Source organism: Orycteropus afer, unplaced genomic scaffold (genome assembly GCF_000298275.1).
Source record: "Orycteropus afer afer isolate SDZICR_OR568_19922 unplaced genomic scaffold, OryAfe1.0 scaffold00023, whole genome shotgun sequence".
NCBI classification, from domain to species: Eukaryota; Metazoa; Chordata; class Mammalia; order Tubulidentata; family Orycteropodidae; genus Orycteropus; species Orycteropus afer.
In genome coordinates this window covers 10,804,102-10,830,776 of record NW_006921610.1, presented here as the reverse complement: position 1 = coordinate 10,830,776, position 26,675 = coordinate 10,804,102, and the positions used below count along the sequence as shown (strand labels likewise).

Below are 26,675 nucleotides of genomic sequence, written 5' to 3'. Positions count from 1 at the left end.
GAAAGTTTCAAAACATACCTGATCATACTGAAACAGGTTTATTTTTTTTTTAATGTTATTGATATTTGATACTCACTGTCCTGAGGCTCCAACCGGTTATGACAATGTATTATGAATAAGTGTCTGAAAATATTTTTAATAGTAAGAGATAAGTGATATTTGTATAGCCCATAACCTTTCAGTTACATTTGTTTTTTAAATGTAAACGATACAATGGTTTCTTCTTCCATTAGAATAAACGTATAAAGCAAAGTATAATAAAATAATGCCCACTGAACAGATGAGAAATATGAAATTTGATGACATTTTGACATGTAAGATCACCAGCTGGTAAATGACTATGAGGCAGACTCAAACTAGCAACTGTGGCATTAGCACCCAAGTCTCACAAGACTAGGAAACAGACTGCTAGAAGTTGGTTTTATGAATATACTAATTTGTTTCCATGGTAGAGGAGTAGAAAATTTATCTTACTACAGGGGAACACACTCACAGAGGATTTACATAAAGCTGAATTTCTTAGCTATTTTAGCTAGTATAAACTACAAAAATAATTAATTATTACAGAGACTTGATGAATATTCTAGTATAATACTGAAAAGACATCTGGTGGTATAGTGGTTAAGGCATTTGGCTGCTAACCAAAAGGTCAGTGGTTCAAACCTACTAGCTGTTCTGAAGAAGGATGGTGGGGCAGTCTGCTTCTGTAAAGATTTACAGCCTTGGAGATCCAATGAGGGCTGCTATGAGTCAGAATTGACTCGATGGCAATAAGTTTTTCTTTTTTTAGTATAATATTGAAGGACCTCTGGTGGCTGTTAATCAAAAGGTTGGTAGGTTGAACCCACCAGTTGCTTACTGGGAGAAAGAAGAGGCAGCGTACAACTGTAAAGATTTACAGCCTTGGAAACCCTATATGGTAGTTATACTCTGTCCTTTAGAGTCACTATGACGTGGAATTGATTCAAAAGCAGTAGGATTAGTGGTGGGTTTTTTTTTTTTTAAGCAGCTGTCAGTTTTATAAAAATATGGGCATATTATACACATGTGTCACCATATTGTTTTTCTTATGCAGCAATACTGTGTAGAAGTCTCTTACTTGTTCTTAGTTGCTGTTAAATCAGCTCCAACTAATAGTGACTCCAAGTACAATAAATAGAACAAAATGTTGCTCGATGCTATAACATATTCATTAGTAATATGCTCAGGTCCATTCCTGCAGCCAACCTAGGGGACTTACCTTTCACTACTATATCAGACAGTGTTCTGTTGTGACTCACAGAATTTTCATTGGCTAATTTTCAGAAGTAGATTGCTAACCCTTTCTTCCTAATCTTTCTGAGAAAGCTCCACTGAAACCTGTCCACTATGGGTGACCCTGCTGGAAGCTGAAATCCAGGTGGCAAAGATTCCAGCATCTTAGCAACATGCAAGCCACCACAATAAAATAAAGTGATAGAGGGTACTACCTGAGGGGTATTATTTTTTTTAAATATACTTTTTATGACAAGAATATTGCATATTTTAATGTAGAATATCTGATGTTTGAAAATTAAAAATATCTACACTATACAAACTTTACTTTGAAGTTTATTTAAAAGAACTAAAATGATACTTACAAAAACTTTCTCTCCGACTACATTTTCCAGATTTAATTGCCTTGTGATTTCCTTTAGAGCAATTTTATCATTGATCTGCAGTAGTCCTGAAATAGAAGCCCATTTAAAAGGTTAATTAAAATGAAATACATATTTGTTGCAATGCAGATTATTTCCCAGTCCAGTACACATTCCAATGCTTTCTATAGTTAACTAGAAAGAAAAGTGTCAAAATCTGTTATTTTACACGATTTCATTTTAAAAAGTCAGCAAGGACAACATTTGGAAGATTCCAAGAACCATTCTTCTCAGGGCTATTGTTATTTAAATAAAAAAGAAAGCCAAAATATTAAAGCAGCACACAACTCTTATATACCTTACTTTTAAATTTCTGTAATTACTGTGTATTGGGGAGCTTTGTTGGTGTAATGCCTAAGGCATTCGACTGCTAACCAGAAGGCTGGCGGTTCAAACCCAACAGCCACTCCTCAGAAAGAAGACTGGGCAATCTATTTCCATAGAGATACCGCCTTAGAAAGTTATTGTGTATTGAATGATAAAAGTTAAGCATGAATCTAGTTTTTCAAATCTAATTATTAATACAGATTTAAAACATACTGTTGTGGTTTGAATTATGTCCCCCCGAATATATCTGTAATAAATCCTAACCCCTACACTTGTGGAAGCAATGTTAATGTTACATCAGTATACGATGTATCTTAAGCCAATCACTGTAGGGTGTTTCTTACGCCAAGCACCTTTGAAATATAAAATGAGCAGATTAGACACAGAGAGGCAAGCAAAGATGGGTGAAAACAGATGACATATGAAGATTGCCAAGGAAAAGAGACAAAGGTATTCCCCTAGAGTTGAAACTTCTCCTAGAGTTGGTACCCTAAATTCAGACTTTCAGCCTCCTAAACTGTCAGAAAATAAATTTCTGTTCATCAAAGCCGCTCACTTATGGTATTTCTGCTATTAAAAAAAACACAAAACTCATTGCCGTTGAGTCCGATTCGACTCATAGAGACCACTCCATGGGTTTCCAAGGCAGTTATCACTATGAAGTAGATTGCCCAACCTTTCTTCCAAGGAATGGCTAAGACACATATAAACGAATTTAGTTTCAGAGTTTAAAAAGCCATACGGTTTATATTATTTGCAATAGCAAAACAATGACATACTTACCATTTAGGTGAACTTGCAATATATTTTCACTCATTTCTTCTATTTCCATGAGTTCCTTTAAAGCATGATTTATTAACTAAATAAATGAAAATTTATAAAATATTTAACAGTAGGTAAAAGAAGAAAAGATTATTTTTCTCTTTTAAAGTATGAATGGAAGGAAGAGAATATAAACAAACTGCCTTTTTTAATTAGCAAGAACATTTTCAGATTCTTTAAACATGAAAGGTTCAGCCAGAACATTTCATGTCTAACTGTTTTTAAGATGCCAGAGTCAGGAATGATGCCATTCATATCTCTCAATCACTCAACTCTCTAATAAATGTTTAAAAGCAACCTTCAGGTTTTAAAAGAAATTTCTCTACAGGTTATTTCCAAACTATTGTTATGGATTTCATGTCTTAGTACATTATAAATTGTTCTTAACATTTTACTCTATAAAGTATCATTGAAATCAGGTGTAAGTTATTGAAATACATATAACAGAACAATGCTAAATGATGGTTAAAATCTACCCCCAATCTATCAATTGCTACAGAATACGGTAGACTATTGTTACTATGAAACAAAAGACAAAAAGGAAGAGATAGCAGGTTAAGAAAAATATGTTCCCTCCAGTTAGCTGCTAGGTACATAGAAGTTACTAAAGAAACTTAAAGCTTGCAACAACAAAAAAAGTCTATCCTAGTATCATACACATCTCTTATTACTGCATAGTATTTTTTAAAATTTGAAAGTGAATACAATTTTTAAAACTTTTTATTGTGGTTTGAGTTTACAGAGCAAATCAGTTTTCCATTCAACAATTCATACACATTTTGTTTCAATCTTTGAATGTAATCTCCTTAATGTAACGTCACTCAGTCAAATTCCTCCTTATGTTTCTCATTCTTATTCCTCCTTTTCCAATCCTTCCTGCCTTCTGAAGTTTCTCCTTGGGCAAATGAAAAATGAGTATAAATAAGAAAAGCCAGAGTCTTTAAAAAGGAAGAATAATGATGAAAGACTATTCCTTCCAATATTAAAATAAAAGGGTATTATTGGGAGCTCTGGTAGCGTAGTGCCTAAGGCACCTGACTGCTAACCAGAAGGCTGGCGGTTCAAACCCACCAGCCACTCCTCGGAAGGAAGATGGGGCAATCTACTTCCATAGTGATACTGCCTCGGCAACCCAAGGAGGGGTCGCTATGAGTCGGGTTCAACTCGATAGCACATAACAACAACATCACAAAAGTATATGTATGGCTAGGAAAAAAGTTATACACGATAAAAATTAGTACTGATGGTATCAAAATTTAGTGAGCACATGAAGGAATGAATATTCAGCAAACGCAAAACTGACAACTGGAAACTATTTTAGAAAAAAAAATTGTACTTGCTTTTATAATAAGCTACTTTTATTTGTCACTGCAACATTTCTGTGTAATAGGAAAAAGCAAATCATCATCTTTTTAAATTACTAGGTTTCACAACAGGACATAAAATATACCAAGGTATATTCTAGTATATTTGTACAGTTTTTAAGCACAGGGAATTCTACTTCAGATCATGGTTACTCTAGGTCTTGTTAAGAAAGTATGATCTCAAAAGTATCACCTGTCACGCTATTAGTTAAAGCCCAGCTCGCCCAGCTCAGAAGTGACATTTATTTTTAAAAAAAAAAAAAAGCTGTCCAAAGGCAAATCAGTACTTTGTCTGCCTTTGGATCAGGTCAGACCCTGATGACAAGAGTATACTCTCAGATAATATTAAGTTGGTCTTTCAAAATACTGCCTTTGGCATGTTTCTTAGTAATCTACTGTATTCCTTCCCCTACCTCTTCCTATTTTACTCATACAATAAAACCTGAGATGGCCAGAACTGGACACGATTGCTATGTATTTTTACAGGTCTCATAAGTTTCCTGCCTTTGACAGGGTGCAGTCTTACCACTTTTCTATTACTTGTTTTAGTGGAAAGCATTTGAGTTTTCCTCTTCTGACAGGTTTCCGCCTTAACATAAGTTCTGCCTTTTACTGGTTTTATGTATTTATACTTTCCCTGGCTCTGATTTTGTTTATATCATATCTATATATTTATATCTATATATAATATTTTAATGAAATGCTGAAAGTCATTTCAAATCCTTTGTAGAATAAAGTGGGGTTATTAACAGTATCTTCATTTACATATGCATAAAATGAGTTTTACCAGGTTTATATAGCATCCTTTCCATACTTTAAACACCAAATTGCTATGCTTTGCTTGGTGTGTGTAGTATTAAAATGACAAATGCACTAGCAAGTATGTCTTCAAACAGTATTTTTGATTTGCAACTAGATATTGCTAAAACTCCTATGTAATTAGCTAGGTAAAATATGGTATACTTTACATCAGTTTTTTCATGGCTACATTCTTATCCTTACAAATATTTTATACATTATTTACTAAAAATAAAACTAGGTGAGTATTAGTGTTACACAAAAGATTACAACTTGTTTAGCTCCTTTCCACATTCTCTGTAGATAAAAATTAATATATAAATATACCAGAAAACTCTCCTACACTTCCCAATATAATAAAAATAGGTTTTCTATGTTCACCTATTAGAATTCCCAAATATTTCAATAAACATAAGATTCAGTAACATGAAACTAGGAAAAAAAGCGGCCCATTTAACCATCTAGCAAGTCGCTTTGCCTATAGCATCTTCTATACTTTTATAAGGAGCTCTGGTAGCATAGTGCCTAAGGCACTTGACTGCTAACCAGAAGGCTGGAGGTTCAAATCCACCAGCCACTCCTCAGAAGGAAGGTTGGGCAATCTACCTCCCTAGTGATACCGTCTCAGAAACCCAAACAGGAGTCGCTATGAATCAGATCCAACTCCATGGCAGGGAGTTTTTTTTTTTTTTTGGTTTATACTTTTACATAGAAGAGTATTTACTATAATTTAACCTATGGTTCGGAACCATAATAAATGAAAAATGGTAAAATATAAGTATGCATTGCTTGATGTCCATTTGGGCAATGTCCAACTACATATATGTGTGAGGTCTCAAAGTTTTACTGATTTTGTTTTTAAAAGGGAAAGCAGTTCTCCTTTTGTTTTACTTCCCATAATAGTTTTAAAGACCACAAACTCCCACAGTGAATGAACAAGCAGGGCCCTGGGGCACATACCAATCATGTACCATTTCTTCCTCTACATCTTCCTTCCGCTTCTCCTAGCTTCATTCACCGTATCTACTGTGCCATCTTTCACTCCTGACTGCAGTGGAGGGCAGCACCTGCCATAGGACCTCAGTTACTACCATGGGTACTTATGGGCTCCTGGCTCTGGGCGGCAGTGGCTGCACATGATCAGGAAGTGAACATACCAACAGGGCAGTGGCAGTCAAGGCTGCCACTACCTGCTGCACTCCAACACCTACCACCCACACCTTGCAGCCACCTCTCTGTGCTCACCTTACGCTCCCCAATCTATGCACCCAAATGTGAGCAAAGTCCTAATCTAACTGCTAGTGCAGGTCCTGCATGGCCCACCTGCACGCTCATCAAGGCTAGCCTCCTGTATCAAGTGGATATAGCTCTCTGGTTTTGTCCAGCAGGCTACCATAAAGTTTTAGATAACAGAATGTGTTAGACTGGGTTCTCTAGAGAAACACAAAAACCAGCAAAGCATATATATAGAGAGAGAGAGAGAGAGAGAAATTTATCTTAGGAAAATGGCTCACAAATGTAGAGAAGCCGGCAAGTCCAAAGTCCCTGGAGGAAACGTCAGGGTGGTGGCAGCCTCAGCTTCCACAAGCGAAGGAGGCCGAGAAATTCAAGGCTGGCAGGCAGTACACTGGTTATTGACTCCAACGAAAGACGAATCCAAGATCTCCAGGCTGAGCGGTGGGCTGCTCACTCATGGAAGGTTGTAGTCAGCACACCAGGGTCCCAATCCCTCAAAGAATGTCTCTCTTCCCAGGATGTCCCTGGATATCCTGGAAGCAGGCCACACCCCTAGGAAACTCCCCTTGGGCAGACTGGCCACTCAGAACACAGTCATCAGATCCCATCATGGGAACAACCACACAGAACTGAGGTCCAGCCAAGTTGATACACAGCTCCAACTATCACACAGAATTTATGGGGATATAACTCTGGATTGTACAGACTCTGCCTGTACATAATATGGTGTTTCTACAATGTTTACATCACATAACTTCCTATTTTACAGAATCTATTGTAAACGTTAAGTGACACACACATGTATTTAAAATACAACAAGCCATACAAATTTTCAGTTACTGTAAATTTTTAATTTTGTCAATTTCAGCTAGTGTGGTCAAAGGTGCCATTTTAAATACAGTGTAATATTATTTTTTAAATTTGAATTTACATAATTATACTATTGAGTCTTCTTGTCTAAGAATGAGCTATAAACCAAAACCAAAACCAAACCCAAACCCACCATTATCAAGTCAATTCTGACTCACAGATATCCTAGAGGATGGAGTGGAACCACCCTGCAGGGTTTTCCAAGGCTCGAAACCTTCTTTACAGAAGGAGACTGCCACATCTTTCTCCTGCAGAACGGCTAGTAGGTTTGAATTTGGTAAGCAGCTGAGTGCTTTAACCACTTTGACACCAGGGCTCAAGAATAAGCTATATTACACCATTTATTCAATCATTTATATATCTCAGGAAACTCCCACACACACAACAAAGTACAAAAATGGCATAAGTCAAATAATGCTTTTTTGTTGGATTCTCAATATTGGAGTGTCTTAGGAAGAAATTAAACTATACAGGAATGGAATACCAATAGGAGATTCTTACAGAGTCCAGTGAAGTCACTGGATGACTTAAAGGCAACAGAACAGCTCTGGATTAAGATGCTACAACAAAGAGATAAACCGTTAATTGCCAATAATAATCTATATATTCTACTAGCTGATAATCCCAACATCAGAATTCTACACAAATGAGAGCGTGCGAATTTCCTAGAAGGTTGCTTTGTGTTGCGCTCTATGTGGATGACTTTAACAAGCAGCTACTCAGTTACTCACAGCAAAGTGGGAGTTACAAATACTATGGCTAGAAAAGCCATATCATATAGTTTACTACACCACACCAGCCAAACAATGAGTTAGCAGAACTGTATAAATCAACTTTTGAAATTCTGGAATCTAGTCGAACACTTGTAATGGCAAGGGAGAGCTCAATTAAGAGGCTAGTAAATTTCTGTAAAAATATTACACAACATATGAAAAATCAGGAAAGTATGCCCAATTACAGGGAAAAAAGAATTTAACAGAAACCATCCCTGAGGATAGATACTGGAATTATTATTAGTCAAAGACATCAAATCACTTGTCTTAAATATAAGTCAGTGAACTAAAGAAAACTGCAGACAAGAACTCAAAGAAATCAGGAAAATGACCTTAGAACAAAATCAGAATATCAACAAAGAGATAAAAATAACTTAAAAAGGGAGCTTAGAATATTTAGTACAATGACTGAAATGGAAAAACTCACTAGAGCTGTTTAACAACAAATCTAAGCAGGTAGAAGAAAGCAGTGAATAAGATAATCGAAATTATCAGTTTAAAGAGGAGAAAGAAAAAGGAAGAAAAATGAACCAAGCCTGAGTAACCTATGGGACACCATCAAATGTAGCAACATATGTATCATCAGAGTCCCAGAGGCAAAAAAAAAGAAAAGGCAGAAAAAATATTTGAAGACTCAACCGTATGAAATCAAAAAAGCATAATATGCTCAGAAATAAACCTCAAAAGTCAGAAAGGCACAGGAAAGAATGATGAATAGAGATGGTAATCACAGAGAAGAAGTGGGAAAAGTGCTGTTACATTGTGGAGATTGCAATCAATGTCACCAAACAAAATGTGTATGAAATGTTCAATGAAAAAGAAATTTGTTTTGTAAATGTTCACCAAAATCTTAATGTTGTTGTTGTTGTTGTTGCTGTTATGTGCCATCGAGTCGGACCTGACTCATAGTGACCCCTCCTTCGGTTGCTGAGGTGGTATCACTGAGGAAGTAGATTGCCCAACCTTCCTTCCAAGAAGTGTGGCTGGTGGGTTTGAACTGTCAAGTGCCTTAGGCACTATGCTACCAGAGCTCCCTTAATAGTTTAAAAAAAAAAAAAAAAAAAAGATGAAATAATGGCCAGAAACTCCCCAAAGCTGATGAAAGATATGAATACAGTAATACCTCCCCTTATCATTGGGGGATATGTTCCAAGACCCCAGTGGATATTTGACACTGCAGATAGTACCTAACTCTATATATGCACTACACATTTTTTTATACAGATATATGACGGGTACCCAGAGTGCTCCAAGTAAGCAGCATTAACCTGTCAGATGCTGGCAGATCACGATGCAGCTGCTCACCTAACTGTGTTTTTGAGGCTCTTGTGCCCAGCTGAGAAAGAGGAAACTGGCTCCAGGATAGAGTGGGACAGTGTGAGATTTCATCATGGTACTCCAAATGGCATGGAATTTAAATATTTTCAGACAGCAGGTGACTACTGAAACTGAGTAAAGCAAAACCAAGATTGGAGCGGGGGGGGGGGGCCGCTATAAATCCAAAGCAGCTCAATAAACTTCTTTAAAGAGAAGGTAAACGCAAGAGACCCATACTGAGATTCATTATGGTCATACTCTCAAATCCCAACTAAAAAGAACCTATTCAGGCTGATGCAGTAATTTGTAACAGGGAAGGGCAGGAAGTCTGCCCCTGGGAGTTTTTTCATAAAACCCAAATTAAACAGTGTAATTCCAAAGAGGAAAAAACTGTGACCCAAGAATTCAACCTACCAGTACTAAGTTTTAAGTTATGTGCAAAATAACTTTTGATGTAGTTAAAATATTCTGAAAGCTTAAAAGCATATTAGTTACACAGTCCTCTTGCAAAAACTATATAAAATAGCACTAAAGTTGACCACAAAGAAAAGCAAAAATAACTCAAGAAAACAGAAATAGTGATTGTGGAAAGACTAGATCTAAAGACTGAGACAAACAGAAATAAAACTAAAAAAAATTATTGTAAAAATCATTATATTATAAATAAAATATTCTGGAAAAAATTTATAATGAGAAGAAATTACACAAATCTAAATTTTCAATTTATATACTTCAAACAATACCAGGAAATGGGAGAAGACAGTAAAATCTTAATTTCTTGGTCTTCCATAAAATAAAGTCAACATAAACTTTTAAAAATACTTAATATTACTTTTATTACCCTCAATGAAAAAAATGCTAGGTACAAATCTGCATTTACTGCACAGAATATGGTAGAAAACAGATTTTACACAGCCTAATGATTTAAACAGTAATTGTGGTGTAGTGAATTACTTGGTATAGCTCTTCTAGCCATGGTCTTTGTGACTCCCACCAGATGACTGGGTGACACTATGTAAATGTGAGGTGCTCATGGTACATTAAGGATTAAATAGCTTATACACAATGTAAATAAGGCACATGACATCCTTGAGGGGATAGAACTATGGAAATAAAGTGTATGGAACCAAAACATGGGGATTGGTCAGTTTTGCTTAAAATGAGCTATCTCAGAGGCAGAAAAGGGGGACTGTACTACCATTGAGACAGAAGAAGCAGGAGTGGAGCATGTCCTTGAACCTAAGATTCCTGTACAGAGACAGTGGATATGGTCAGAGACAGCAGTAGCAGAACTAATAGAACTAAGACACAGGCACAAGACAGAGCAGGGGGATTGCTGGCCCATGAAGTGAGAAAGCTGTGTAACTATGGGCAGGTTGCTTGCTGGCAGAGTGGGGTGAACCGATGGGCAGAGCTAAAGGACTTTTTTAACACTTACCTGAACAGGACAGAAGCCAGGCCAAGAGGCTGAGGGCCAAAGAGGTGTGCAGGAGGACATGGCCTATGGGAGGCTGTCCTGATTGAAGAACTGTATCCTGAATGCTCCTGAACCTGAATTATAACCTGCTATGCCCCTAATAAATCCCATAATCATGAGTACTGTGAGTTCTGTGTGGCCACTGCAACCAATTCTTGAATCTAGCAGAGAAATAGAGAATGCCAGGGAGGGACTGACAATTTCAGAACTGGTAAAAAGGTTGGAGAGTGGTGGCATGCTTTAGGATGATGCTGCAGTGATTCTCTTTCTACCTTGAGAAGTTAGAGGAAGGCCAGAGGATGCCACCTCCATGCCCTTTTTATAGTAATATTTCTATATGAAATAGCCATAAATTATGTTTCATTTATTGATTAAAGAATATAAAAAGAGAGAAAGAGGGGTCTATCTTTTTGAAGAAACTAAGCAAATATAATAAAAAGGGAAAGTAGAAGACAATTAGAGAAAATGTGAATGTATATATGAAAAATTTTCATGTTTTTGGGGTTAAACAATAAACAGTAAAAAATAGAAGGAAAAATAAAGAATACGTGGCATTCCTCAATCTATAAAACAAGACAATAATACCTACCTGAGGGTTAGTGTAAAGAATAAACTACAGAACATACATATGAGGCACAAAGTTAGCACTCAATGAAAATCATTAGTTCTTCAAGGACAAAATATCAATATGGGACAAACATCTATTGAAAATTTGTCACTAAAGGAAAAGTACAGTAAAAAAGGTATGCTCAACTCAAATATACCACCCACACTTTGTTAAGTGTTTTCCTGGCTTTGACTTTAATAATAAAAATTTTTCTGTGCTGACTAAAATAAGAATCATCATATGCCTGTTAATGAAATACCAGAAAATAAAGCTTTTACCATGGTCTTTCCTGATCCTCGGGGTCCAATAATGAGCATAGAGTTACTTTCTCCATGGAAAGCGGTTCTTTTTAGCAACTCAATTAAGTGTCTGAAATGATACAAATAGGCCAAAATTTGAAAGGGTAATTTGGAACAGTTCACTACAAGCAGAATTTAAACATGCACAGAAAACAGGCATTTCTCTCTTTACTTCCTCCAAGCGCTGGATTCAGGCTCTAAATAGTCCCATGCACAGGAGGGATAGGAGAATAAATGGTAGGCTGCTTCTCTAGAAATCAGATAAACCTAGGTTTGGAATAGCTTAGCCTTTATGATGGTACGGGACAAGGGACAACAGCGGCAGTACTTGTTGTTAGGTGCCTGATAGTCGGTTCTGACTCAGAGACCCTATAAGACAGCAGAATGAAGCATAGCATAGTCCTATATCACACTTACAATCTTTGCTATGCTTGAACCCATCCCTGTAGCCACTGTATCAACCTATCTTGTTGAGGGTCTTCCCCTTCTTTGCTGACCCTCCACTTTACCAAGCATGATTTCCTTACCCAGGGACTGATTTCATTTGATAACATGACCAAAGTACATGAGACAAATCTGGCCATTCTGGTTCTAAGAAACATTCCAGCTTCCATGGTACATTCAATATTCTTTGTCAACACCTCAATTCAAATGAATCAATTATTATGTAGTAGTCGTCCTTATTCATTGTCCAGCTCTCACATTCATACGGAGGTAATGAAAATGCCATGGCTTGGTTCAAGTGCACTTTAATTTTCAAGGTGACCTATTTGCTTTTAAAAACTTCAAAGGGGTCTTTTGCTGCAGATTTGCCCAATACAGTACGTCGTTTGATTTTCTGACTACTGTTTCCATGGGCATTGTGGATCCAAGTAAAATGAAATCCTTGACAACTTCATTCTGTGCTCCAACAAGATGTTGCTTATTTGCCCAGTTGTGGGGATTTTTGTTTTATGTTGAGGCGTAATCCATTCTGCAGGCTGTAGACACTGATCTTCATCAGTAAGTGCTTCAAGTCATCTTCACTTTCAGCAAGCAAGGCTGTGTCATCTGCATATTGCAGGGTGTTAATGAGTACTTAGGACCGTTGGACTCAGAATCCCCTTTCCCATATCCAGCACTCTGGACTTTTACTGCACAGCTGACTGCCAGGTATTGGGCAAAAGGTTCAGAATTCTCTCCATAATGTCAGATAATAGAAACAACACAAGACTGAAAGTTAAATATCTCTTCTCATTATGGAAACATATCTGCTTTTGCTTCATGATATTCAATGTTTCTACAATCAAAATAAAAATTACTGTCTCTATAAAAATGTTTGTTAGCCTTATTTAAGATCAAATTTGTATATGACAAGTTTTATAAAACTGGGCAGTATCTATAAGTAGGTTCATAAACACAAAGGAATAGCTAGACTTACTTGTACTGTACTTGTACTCCAAATAGGTTACTATGTGAACTCTGATGACAAAATCTTTCACGTAAAATTCTTTGTACCTGATAAAAATAAAGTGAATATATATGAAAATATTACATAATGTAATCAAATCTACTAAAGCACTATACACTCGATGTACAGGAGCTCTGGTAGCATAGAACCTAACACACTTGACTGCTAACCAGAAGGCTGTGTGGTTCAAACCCATCAGCCACTTCTTGGAAGGAAGGTGGGGCAATCTACTTCTGAAGTGATACTGCCTCAGAAACCCAAGGAGGGGTCACTATGAGTCAGGTCTGACTCAACGGCACATGACAACAACAACAACAACAACAACAACAACACACTCAATGTACAGAGAACAACAAATCTAAATTGGCTTATTAGCTCAAGTCTATCTGTAAGCAAGTCAGGATTCTAAGGAAATCAAAGAAATTTCCAACTCCATATACCGTAACACCTGCAATTCCAAGTCTATATACAATAACACCTGTAAAAGCTCATATAAAGCAGAAATGTGTCAGAATGATAAGTCGAATATTTCCCACTGAAATAAGAGATAGAAAGTGGTAAGACTACACTCTGTCAAAAGCAGAAAACTTTCAAGACCCAGAAAAATAATCATGTGGAGTTCCATATCTTACGTGTTTCACGGTAGTTACTGAGAATCTATTAGATCTACAGCACAATATAACTAACTGACATGATCCATGTCTAAAAAGGCACTGCAAGTAAATTGGAAAGAAATGACAGAGAGAAATATATTGAAAAAAATCAGTAACTCAACATATGAACAAGTGCTTAATTATGTGACAGAAACCATAGCCATCTAGGCTACAAAGTAAGGAAACATTGGAAAGAAGTAAGGAAAAATACTTCTAAGGAGCTAAATTTTGAGCTGGCCTTGGAATGAAGGGCTTAGATTTAGTTGTGAAAAATCATGTTAGATGATTTTGTATATTCTTTTAAAATATGGACAGTTATTGTCATTCCTTTTCTGCATGTGCTGCCAATACTGAGGGACCTCCAAGAACAAAAATCTCAGGGGGTTGTTTCAGATTTGGTGCCAAGAACTGAAACAAGATGCTTCCAAGATTTGCTTCTCTCTGGCTGACAGGCTGGGACTGATCCTTCAGGTCCCTAAAACAGATAGATCTTTACATGTATCAGAGGTTAAGCAAAGAAAATTATTCAGTGGGTAGAGATGGCTGAACCTAGTTTGTAAGCCCCATTCTCCTTTGGCAATATAGTCTAAAATGTAAGTTTTACCATGTGAACTCACACCGAATAAAAGACAATCCATATTTATAGTTACAAAGAAATTGGAAAAAATAGGAAAATTGTTGCCCAAAGAGCCAATTATGTAAATCTGAAAGGTTAACCTTTTTTAAGTCCTAATTTTTTCATCCACAAAATGTGGACAAGAACACTTTTTGGCAGGCCTGTTTTGAAAATGAGGAGACCTGGTGGTGCAATGGTTAAGTGTTTGGCTGGTAAACGAAAGGTTGGAGGTTCAAATCCATCAGCTGCTCTGTGGAAGAAAGATATAGCAGTCTGCTTTCCTAAACATTACAGCCTTGGAAATCATATCAAGCAGTCCTACTTTGTCCCACAGGCTTGCTATGAGTTAGCATCGACTCAAGGGCAATGGGTTACCTGTTTTGAAGATTCCCTGTAATTACCTGGAAGACAGTATAGTTATTGTACAGGTAACAGCTTATACCTGTAAAACATTTAAACGAGCACATAAAGGGCTCAAAATCATAATGAATATTCCTCTAAATGCATATTCCTCTATTTAGATGAGACCACCAGAAATCAAAAGACAAATCTCAATCTTATACTTTTAAAAAACAACACCATTAAAGGCTATTAGGTAGGTGTTCTGGTTACCTAGTGCTGCTCTAACAGAAAATACCACAAATGGGATGGCCTTAACAAACAGGAGTTTATTCTTACAATTTGGAGGCCTTAAGTCCGAGTTCAAAGTGCCAGGGCTAGGTGAAAGCCCCTCAACCTTGGGGTCCAGCTCTGCCTCCTGCTTCTGGCCCACTGGAGCTAGAGGCATTGCTTCACTCAGACAGCTGCTGGCTGCTGAGGCTGAGAAACCCAAGGTTGACAAGTAAAAAGGCACAGTCCCAATGTTACCAAACCACACGGCAGGCCATTAATTTAAGTTCATTTTAAGTCTCAAGGTCGGCACAGCATGGTAGGCTGCTAAACAACGACACGGCTACATGCAGGGTTCAAGCGTGCCATAAGCTAGAGACTATCCACAAGGCTTCTCCTTATATACAGGAAGCAGACCACATCCCAAAGGCAGCTACTCAGCTGCTTGTGGTAGATCCCACCATGGAGTTGATTGCCAGTCTCACCATGGGGAGTAACTACCACCAGCTGCCCAGCCACTCAACCAGGCCCAGCCAAGTTGACACACAAACATTACTACCACAGGAAGCAACTATGTATAAAACATAAGATTTATGTTTATGAAACAAAGCTCTAGTAAATTGTTGGAAGGTTCAAATATCTCAGTGATCTGGGATGGAGGATAAATAAGTGTATAAATGTACAAAAAGTTAATCAAGCTGTACATGGATTGTGTGCACTTTACAAAAGTATATAAATTATATCTCAGTTAAAAAAATGCTTTAGAAAATAGTTAACCATCTTCTTCCTAAAAAGAAAAAAAAGGTCTTATAATCTCTACAGCGCTGCCTCCTGTTGTCATTTACCTACCCAGCAGTCCTGTTTCTCTTCACTGCTAGTACAGGGCAGTGCCTGCCACGGATGCTTATGATAACCAGGCAGGGTGCTCAAGGGCTCCTGGCTCTGGGCAATTGCAGATGCACATGACCAGGAAGCTGCTACACCAACAGGGTGGCAGCAGCTAGGGTTACCACCACCAGCTGTGCTCCCAGCACTCATAACCCACTCTCCACCTGGTCCCTGCAGCCACCTCTCCACACTCCCCTTTGTGCACTTCCCCTTGCCTGTGCTGGGATGTACACAAAGCCCCAGTTCGGATGCCTGAGCAGCTCCCACCCAAGCCAGCAGCACACCAGGCAAGGGCCAGCCTCCTATGACCAGTGGATACAGTTCTTAGGCTTTGGCTGCTGGCTCCCATAAGGTTTTAATATAATAGGCCTTACAGGGATTTACTACAGATTGTACAGGGAATGCCTGTATATAATATGGTATTTGCACAACCATAAAGTGCTATGTCACAGAATGTGTTGTCGATGTTAAGCGATGCAAGCCTACATATACTAATATTAAACATTTAAGTAGAAGAAATAGAAGGAAACTTTCTCAATCTGATTTTAAAGGGCAGCTATCAAAAACCCACAGCTCTAGCATCATACTTAATGGTGAAAAACTGGACGTTTGCCTCCTAATATCAAGGTAAAAGGTTCATTCTCACAATTTCCACTCAGTATCATACTGGAAGTCTTAGCTAATGTAGTAAGATAAGAGAAGTAAATAAAAGGTATACAGGCTGAAAATGAAAAAGTAAAATTAGTTCTGTTTGCAAATGACATGGTCTTCTACACAGGAAATTCTAAGGAATCAACTAAAAAACTATGAGAACTAAAAAATGAGTTCAGCAAGACTGCATGACATAAAATCAGTATTCAAAAATCAATTATATTACTATATATTAGCAATACAACGAAGTAGCCCAAAGTGAAAAACAAATAAACTAAAACAATTTCCCTTAAAATGGAATCAAAAAGAGTAAAATACTTAGAAATAGATTTGAGAAGAAATGTAAAACTTTAAAGATAAAACAAAATTAAACTGATATCAGACCAGGTTTAGGATGACATAAGACATAAGGTAAAAGTTAGCATTCCAACTCTGCAAGTACTCTTAAGAAATAAATATAAAACACTTGTCAGCAGAAGAAAAGGCTAGAAAATAAATAGCCCTAACAAAAAAAACTACTGTGGTTGGCACACGTTAAATTATAACAAAGACTTGAGAATTTTTGTTTCCAGATGATTCTTATAACTATTTATAGATATCTCTTATGAGATAGCTTTTCATACATGGCAAGAGAAAATTTAAGTTAAGAAGATAACTCTTTCTTTGATCACCTATGCATGATAATAAGCCTCATGATTAATGAAAATATACACTAACCTGTGAAAGGCATTCTGCATGTATCAAGCTGTTACTCTTTGATTTACGACTGCTCATTGCAGAAATTCAGATCCTTTTAAAAAAAATTACAAAACAAAGTTTTTAGCATAAATATAGCAAAGACCCTAATGTTAACAAGTTAAAACTTAAGAGTTAAATACTATTATAGAATTATAATAAATATAAGTGTTAAGGTATGAAAATGTGCACATTTCTCAAACTTTAAAATTTTCAATGGCCCCCTTTCTCTAAGAATGGCTTATTTGATAATCCCATATCACAATGAATGTGGTTCTTACATATCAACTATTTTCTCCTTGCCTAAATCTACTATTTTCCTTCTCTACTTTCTTTTTTTTCCTTCTTAAACTTATGAGTCCCTCTTACCTAGGTCTTTCTCCTTCCACATAATCCATAGGACCACCCCTTTCAGAAAGCCTTTCTTCTGTGGCTCTTCTCATAAGCCATACAGAAATAAGTATTACAAACTAGGTTAAATATCGCTTCTGCAGAAACCAGTAACTATCTGTTTTCTCTTTATCTATAATCAAATTATACTAATCAAAATTGTTTGTTTACTTGCCAGTGTCCTCAATTTGAGTCCATTTTTATATTCTGAGTATTTTAGTATAATGCCCAAAATGAAGTTAGTAATGATATCTGGGGAAAAAAAAATATGTATACTAATGAAAAAGAGCAACACATTCAAAGACAGTAAACCCTTCTGGCTAAAAGATCTAATATTTTTAGCACTGACTTCCTATAAAACCAAAAAACAAACCCATTTCCCTCAAGTCTATTCTGATCCTACAGAGGGCTATGGCCTCATATGATTTCCAAGCTGTATTCTTAACTGAAGCAGATTGCTATATCATTCTCCAGTGGAGCAGTTGGTAAGTTTAAACTGCTAACTTTCTGGTTAGCTGCCAAGCACTCTTAACTAAGTGTTTATTACATAAACAACTGTTTGAAAAAGGAACTATAAATTGAAGGCATATCAGTCATTGTATCAATATTATATTTTTGCTTCATATTTATTAATCTCATATGATACTGACAATTAGAAGCCAGTTCTGAGAATACACTTTCTTCTCTAGAAATGCTAACAAACCAGCAGTTGAACATGGCCCTGGTAGAAGATAGCAAGCAAATCTGTCTCTCTTCTCATTGCATAAACAAGGTATCTAAGATGTGAACCACTAAAGAGCTCTGGGCTCCAGGTTCCCAAATTGCAAATTTAAGAACAGAGTAGTCAACTGATGATAGCCCTTGTCCTTCATGAATCTTCTTTGTCAGAAGTCAGTCTATTCTATACTACTGCTTATAAAATTTCAGCCCAATTCACTTCTCTCACTAGCTGCTACTATTTGCATTTGATCACTGATATTTCATAACTGCAAATCTTTAACAGCTTCTTTATTGGTCTTCTAGTCTTATCTCATTTGAGATACAAGTTCCATTTAAAATAAACAAACAAACAAACAAACAAAAAACCCTTTCATTCTATTCCTAACCTCAAAAATTCCAAACTGCTTAATATGATTTAAAAGGAAGGCCCTGTATGATTCTGGTTCCCAGTTTAACTCACTAGAGCTCCTTCTCTTAATATTCTGTCCATAACAATCAGTAATTCTCTACATCCTGGTTAACTCCAACCTCAGGTCGTAAATGAGACATAACTTCCTCTGGGATATTTTCTGTGATGTCCCTCCTTACCTGTATTCTGGCAAAAGTCTGAGCCCTATGGATTACTCACAAGCTTCCAGAATATATGCTATACCTTCTCTTTACACAGAATTAATTGGTACACAATTATATATTGTTTCTTTACTTGTTGTCTGTCTGATTCACTGGACCAAAGCCTCCATGAAGTAAGAGATTAGGAATTATATTATCACAGTCTAGTACTGGAGCACTGGTGGCACTGTGGTTAAAGTATTGAGCTGCTAAACAAAAGGATGATGGGTCAAACCCAACAGCTACTCAATGGGAGAATGACGAGGCAGTCTGCTTCTATAAAGATTCAGAGTCTTGAAGAAACCCTATGGGGCAGCTGTACTCTGTCCTATAGGGTGGCTATTAGCTGTAATTGATTCAAGGACAGTTGGGACAGTTGGTTTGCTTAGTACAGTATTAACACAAAAATACAAACCCACTGCCATAGTGTTGATTTAGACTCATAGCAATCCCATAGCACAACAGAACTGGTTGCAGCAGTATGTTGACAGGGAACTACCAGTAAGTCAAGCCAGATTCAGAAGAGAACGTGGAAAGAGGGACATCACTGCTGATGTCAGACGGATGCTGGCTGAAAGCAAAGACCACCAGGAAGATACTTACCTGTGTTCCACTGAGTATGAAAAGACATTCAACTGGGTGGATCATAAAAATTATGGATAACATGCAAAGAATGGGAATTCCAGAGCTCACAAACAACCTGTACATAGACCAAAAGGCAGTTGTTCAAACAGAACAAGTGGATATTGCATGGTTTAAAATCAGGAAAGGTGTGTGTCAAGGTTATATCCTTTCACCACACTAATTCAGTCTGTATGTTGTGCAAATATTCAAGATGGACTATATGAAAAAGAACATGGCATCAGAGTTGGAGGAAGGCTCATTAACAACTTGTAATAAGCAGATGACACAAACCTTATTTGCAGAAAGTGAAAAAGACTTTAAGCACTTAGTAATTAATAAAAATCAAAGTCTACAGCCTTCAATTTGGATTATACCTCAACAAAAAGAAAACTAAAACAACAAGCCACACAAAAAAGGGAGAAAAGATTTAAGTTGCCAAGGATTTCATTCTATTTGGATCTACAATCCACACCCATGGAAGCAGCAGTCAAGAAATCAAACAGTATTATTACATGGGGCAAAACTGATGAAAAAGACCTCTGCATAAAGTATTAAAAAGAGCAAAGATGTCACTTTGAAAACTAAGGTGTAACTGACTCAAGCCATGGTATTTTCAATAGCCTCATATGCATATGAGAGCTGGACAATGAAAAAGGAAGATTGAAGGGATGATGTATTTGAATTGTGATATTGGTGAGGAATATTGTGCTGCTAGAAGAATATCTAGGAAGAAATACAGCTGGAATGCTTCTTAAAAGCGAGAATGGCCAGCCTTCATTTCTTGCACTGGTTGTTATTAGGAGGGACCAGTCCTTGGAGATGGTATCATGCTTGGTACAACAGAAGGTCAGAAAAAAAGGGGAAGACCCTCAATAAAATGGACTGATAGTGGTTCCAACAACAGGCAACAATGGTAACGATTGTGAGGATGCTACAGTACAGTAGTGTTTTGTTACGGTGTATACACAGAGTCACCATGGTCACAATTGACTCATCAACACCTAATTATAGTCCCGTACTGGCACAAAACCAAAACAAACAAACAAAAAACCCCACCAAACTCACTGCCATTGAGTCGATTCCTACTCATAACAACCCCCTTTGGTTTCCAAGGTTGTAAATCTTTACGGAAGTAGATTGCCCAGTCTTCATTCTACAGTTTAAACTGGACAACCCTTCTGGTCAGCAGTCATGGCACACAGTTATTTAAAGAAAAAGTCAGCCAGGGAAGGTAGTCCAGTGGTATCGGATGACAAAAAGCAATCAGGTCAACTTCTTAGCCAAACTGAGTAATTCTGAATAATTCTATGCTATAACCGTCAAAAAATTGCCAATTATAAAAACAATTATAAGATATCAAAAAATATGGAGTAAATTATTCTACAATTCAAGTGACATATATGAAGTGTATTAATTATTACCATGGTTGTGGCACAACTATGGAATTTTGAAATTTTAAAAATATACTTAAAGACATTTATTTATATGATTGACAGAAGATAAAGTATATGATAACAAATATCAAAAACTTCTATCTTTTATAATCCTTGATAGTTCTCTACTTAAAAATATAAAAAAATACTAATATATTTTTCATTATGGAATTGTTGTCAGGTATTGCTGGGTCAGTTTTGACTCATAGTGGCCCTATATATAACAGAACCAAACACTGCCTGGTCCTGAGACATCCTCACAATTGTTGCTATGCTTGAGCTCATTGCTGCAGTCACTGTGTTAATACATTTTATTGAGGGTCTTCCCTTTTCTGCTGACCCTTTATCAAGAATGATACCCTTCTCTAGGAACTGTTCCTTCCTGATAAAATTAACTAAAGTACAAGAGATGAAGTTTGGCCATTCTTGTTTCTAAAGAGCATTCTGGCTGTACCTCTTCCAAGACAAATTTGTTCCTCCTTCTGGCAATCCATGATATGTTCAATATTCTTAACCAATAGCATAATTCAAATGCATCAGTTCTTCAGTCTTCCTTATTCATTACCCAGTTGTCATATGCACATGCTATTGGTTAGGGTCAGGCACACCTTAGTCTTCAAAGTGACATCTTTGTTCTTCACACATTAAAGAGGTCTTTTGCAACACATGTGTCCAATGCAATATGACATCTGATTTCTTGACTGATGCTTCCATGGGCACTGACTGTAGATACAAGTAAAAGGAAATCCTTGACAATTTCAATCTTTTCTCTTTATCATGATGTTGTTTACTGGTCCAGTTGTGAGAATTTTTGTTTTCTTTATGTTGATGTGTAATCCATAGTGAAGACTGTACTTTTTGATCTTAATCAGTAAGTGCTTCAAGTCTTTTTCAGTTGAGAAAACAAGGTTATGTCATCTGCGTATTGCAGGTTGTCAACTGAGTCGTCCTCCAATCTTGATGCTGTGTTCTTCTTCATGCAGTCCAGCTTCTTGAATTATTTGCTCAACATATAAGTATGGTGAACGTTTACGACCCTGAAGCACACCTTTCCTGTATTAAATCACACAATATCCCCTTGTTCTGGTCAAACCACTGCTTCTTGGTCCATGTGCACATTCCCTGTGAGCACAAGTAAGTGTTCTGGAATTCCCTTCTTTCCAACGTTATCCAAAATTTGTTGCAATACACACGTTCAAATGCCTTTGTACAGCCAATAAAGCACAAGTAAACATTTCTGTGGTATTCTTTTTTCTCAGCCAAGATCCATTTGACATCAGCTACAACACCCACTGTTCCATGTCTGCTTCTGAATCTGGCTTGAATTTCTGGTAGTTCCTTGTCTATGTACAGCTGCAAACGTTTTTGAAGTTATTTTCAGCAAAATTTTACTTCAGTCTGGTATTAAAGATACTGGTCAAAAATTTCTACATTCAGTCGGATCACCTTCTTTGGAATGGGCACAGATCTCGTCCAGATTTCTTGGCATAAACGACTAAGAGCCTCCAGTGCTGCATCCATTTATCAAAATATCTCAGTGGGTATTCTGTCAGTTCTGGGAGCCTGTTTTTCACCAATTCCTTCTGTGCAGCTTGGACTTCTTCCTTCAATACCATTGTTTCTTGATCACAGGCTACCTTCTGAAATGGCTGAACGTCAACTAATCCTTTTTTGTACAGTGACTGTGTATTCCTTCCACCTTTTTTTGAGGCTTCCTGCATCATTCAGTATTTTATCCATAGAATCCTTCAATATTGCAGCTCAAGGCTGGAATTTTTTCTTCAGTTCTGTCAGCTTGAGTAATGCCAAGGGTGTTGTTCCCTTTTGATTTTCTAACTCCAGGTCTTTGCACATTTCATTATATTACTTTACTTTGCCTTTTCCACCTGTCCTTTGAAATCTTCTTTTATTTCATCATTCCTTCCACATGCTTTAGCTATTTTCCATTCAAGATTGTGGTAGTTCAGTTTGTGTGTGAACTTGGTTGGGCCTGGGTGAGTGGCTGGCACCTAGACGTAGTATTCCCCATGATGAAACTGGTAATCAACTCCATGGTGGAATCTACTGTGAGCAGCTGCTCCTTAGTGATGTGGTCTGCTTGCTGTATATAAGCAGAAGCCTAGGGGAATGGTCTCTAGCTTATGGCACGCTTGGACCCTGCATGGCTGTGCTGGTGTTCAGCAGGCTACCATCTCTGTCGACCATGGGACTTACAATGCACTTAAATTAACGGCCTGCCGTGTGATTTGGCAACACTGAGACTGTGCCATTTTATTTGTCAACCGTGGGCTTGACAGCTTCACTAGCCAGTAGCTTCCCGAATGAAGAAATACCTCTAGCTTCAGTGGGCTGGGAGCAAAAGGCAGAGCTGAAGCCCAAGGTCAAGGGGCTTTCACCCAGCCCCTAGAGCCTGCACTTGGAACTCAGACTTCTAGCCTCCCGAAATGTAAGAGAATAAACTCCTGTTTGATAAGGCCATCCCATTTGTGGTATATCTCTGTTAGAGCGGCCCTAAGTAACAAGAACAGAATTTGGTACCGAGAGAGTGGGGTGCTGGTCTGACAGACATCTAAAATGTGGAAACAAAAGTGGAGTGCGTCCTTGACCTGAGACCGTGGCATTTGGCATGAGAGATGACAGGAGCAAAGCCAAGAGACTGGCAGAGAGGTACCAGCAGAGAGACCAGCAGGAGAAACAACAATTGCATAGCCCAGTGACCAGCATTAAACAGCAACAGGCTTACCAGCCCATGGAGGAGAAAGCCAGTGTCATTGGGTAGGTGGCTTCCTGGCAGAGTGGGTTGCCTTTGGGCATTAATTGGTGAAGAGACTGGCATGAAATGGAGTAGCAGGTTGGCCAGCCCACGGAGCAAGAGAGCTGAGGGCTTTTGGGGCAGGAAGATTTCCTGCGGAGTGTGTTGCTTTTGCCATTAATTGCCAGATGTGGAGACAAAGCAAATGAAAGCAGAGCTGCCTCAGCCTGAAAGGGTGGGACCATGGCCTTTGGGGGTGGAACGACCATAGCCCCTACGTTTCAAAGAGCCAGGCCTTCACCAACTTGGTTCTAGAGTGTGGGGCTACTCATTCATGTGAGCCAGTGGGATGGAGCCATAGCTGCTGCCCAAGAGGGAGAGAAATGGGGCCCACCACACCAAGGGGGTGAGGTCGCCACTTAGAGGAACTAGGGGACTGGAGCCACCCAGTGAGAGAGATCTGTATAGTTTCCGCCCAATGAAGATGTGTATAGATGCCAAGTTGACAAGGGGTAGAATTGTGGTAGTTCAGTTTGAGTGTCAACGTGGTTGGGCCTGGCTGAGTGGCTGGGCAGCTGGATGCAGTCTTCCCCATGATAAGACTGGTAATCAACTCCATGGTGGAATCTACTGGGAGTAGCTGAGTAGCTGCTTTTGGGAATGTGGTCTGCTTCCTGTATATAAGCAGAAGCCTTGGGGAATGGTCTCTAGCTTATGGCACACTTGGATGCTGCATGGAATCGTGTCCTTGTTCAGCAGCCTGCCATGCTCTGCCAACCTTGGGACTTACAATGCACTTAAATTAATGGCCTGTCATGTGGTTTGGTAACATCGAGACTGTGCCATTTTATTTGTCAACCTTGGGCCAGTAGCTGAATGAGTGAAGAAATGCCTCTAGATTCAGTGGGCCAGGAGCAAGAGGCAGAGCTGAAGCCCCTAGAGCCTGGCACTTAGAACTCAGACTTCTAGCCTCCCAAACTGTAAGAGAGTAAACTCCTGCTTGATAAGGCCATCCCATTTATGGTATATTTCTGTTAGAGTCACTAAATAACCAGAACAAAGAGCAAGTTTCAGAGTCTCTTCTGACACCTGTTTTGGTCTTTTCTTCCTTTCCTCTCTTTTTAATGACCTTTTGCTCTCTTCACGTATGATGTTTTTTATGTCATCTCACAACTCATCTGGTCTTTGGTTACTGGTGTCAAAGCATCAAGTCTATTTTTCAGATGGTCTCTAAATTCAGATGGGATACAATCAAAGACATTATTTTGGCTCTCATGGACTTTAAATTTTTCTTCAACTTGAAATTAAACTTGCATATGAGCAACTGGCAGTTTGTTTCACAGTCGGCCCGACCTGGTTCAGATGATACTGAGCTTCCTGATCATCTTTTTCCACACATGTAAGCTGATTTAATTCCTGTTTAGTCCATCTGTTCAAGTCCACATGTACAGTTGCCCTTTATATTATTTTAAAAAGATATTTGCAATGAATAAGTTGTTTTTTAAGTGCTGTTGAGTCGTCTCCAACTCATAGCAACAGAATGAAACACTGCTTGGTCCTGTGCCAGCCTCACGATCCTTGCTATAACTGAGCCCATCGTTTCAGCCACTGTGTCAATCCATCTTGTTGAGGGCCTTCCCTTATTTTGTTGACCCTCCACATTACCATGCATGATATCCTTCTCCAGGGAATGGTTTCTTCTGACAACATAACCAAAGTAAGTGAGAAAAAGTTTGGCCATTCTTGCTTCCAAGGAGCATTCGGCTGCACTTCTTCTAGGGCAGATATGGTAGTACTTTTAGCAGTCTATGATACTCTCAGCATTCTTTGCCAACATAACTCAAAAGCATCAACTCTTCTTCAGTCTTCCTTATTCACTGTCCTGCTCTCAAATGCATATTAGGCAAATGAAAATACCATGGTTTGGGTTAAGTGCACCTTACTATTCAAGGAGACATCCCTGCTCTTCAGCACTTGAAAGCAGTCTTCTGCGGCAGATTTGCCCAATACAATAAGTCATCTGATGTCTTGATTGCTGCCTCCATTGATGTTTTTTTTGTAGAGCCAAGTAATATGAAGTCTATGACAACATCAATATTTTCTCCATTTATTGTGATGTCGTTTATTGGTCCAGTTGTGAGGATTTTTGTTTTCTTTATATTGAGGTGTAATCCACACTGCAGACTGTAGTCTTCAATCTTCATCAGTAAGTGCTTCAAGTCATCCTTACTTTCAGTAAGCAAAGTTATGTCATCTGCATAATGCAGGTCGTAAGTGAGCCTCCCTCCAATCCTGATGCCACATTCCTCTTCATATAATCCAGCTTCTCAGTTCACTCGGCATACAGATTGAATAAATATGATGAAAAGATACAACCCTGATGCACTCCCTTCTTGATTTTAAACCATGCAGTGTCCCCTTGTTCTGTTTGAATGACAGTCTCCTGGTCTATGAACAGGTTCCTCATGACTCATGAGTACAATTAAGTGTTCTGGAATTCCCATTTTCTCATTATCCATAATTTGTTAGTTTCCATACAATATCAAATGCTTTTGCATACTTAAAACACAAGTAAGTATCTTTCAGGTATTCTTTGCTTTCTGCCAAGATGGACTTGACATCAGCAATGATATCCCCTTGTTCCATTGTGCTCTTCTGAATCCAGCTTGCATTTCTGGAAGTTCTCCGTCAATATACAGCTGCAACCATTTTTGAATCATCTTCAGCAAAATTTTACTTGTGTGTGATATTAATGTTGGATAATTTCCACATTCTGTGGGATCACCTTTCTTTCGAATGGATACAAATATGGATCTCTTCCAGTCAGTTGGCCAGGTAGCTGTCTTCCAAATCTCTTGGCATAGCCAAATGAGTGCCTCTAGTGTGGCATCTGTTTGTTGAAACTTCTTGATGTGTATTCTGTCAATTTCTGGAGCCCTGTTTTTTGCCAATTTTTTCAGTGCAGCTTGGACTTCTTCC

The 26,675-nt window shown here is 38.1% G+C and overlaps 1 protein-coding gene across 1 annotated transcript in view; it reads right to left on the bottom strand.

Annotated features, from left to right (window-relative positions):
- The window catches only part of ORC4 (origin recognition complex subunit 4), a 70,389-nt gene extending 53,182 nt beyond the window's left edge, over positions 1-17,207 (bottom strand). The window contains exons 1-5 of the mRNA XM_007934945.2: positions 17,151-17,207; positions 12,987-13,063; positions 11,546-11,636; positions 2,787-2,862; positions 1,620-1,705 (exon numbers count right to left, since the gene is read on the bottom strand). Of these exons, the coding sequence (XP_007933136.1) occupies positions 1,620-1,705; positions 2,787-2,862; positions 11,546-11,636; positions 12,987-13,063; positions 17,151-17,207 (387 nt within the window). The remainder of the gene's footprint in view (positions 1-1,619; positions 1,706-2,786; positions 2,863-11,545; positions 11,637-12,986; positions 13,064-17,150) is intronic.
- Between the last annotated feature and the right edge of the window lie 9,468 nt (positions 17,208-26,675).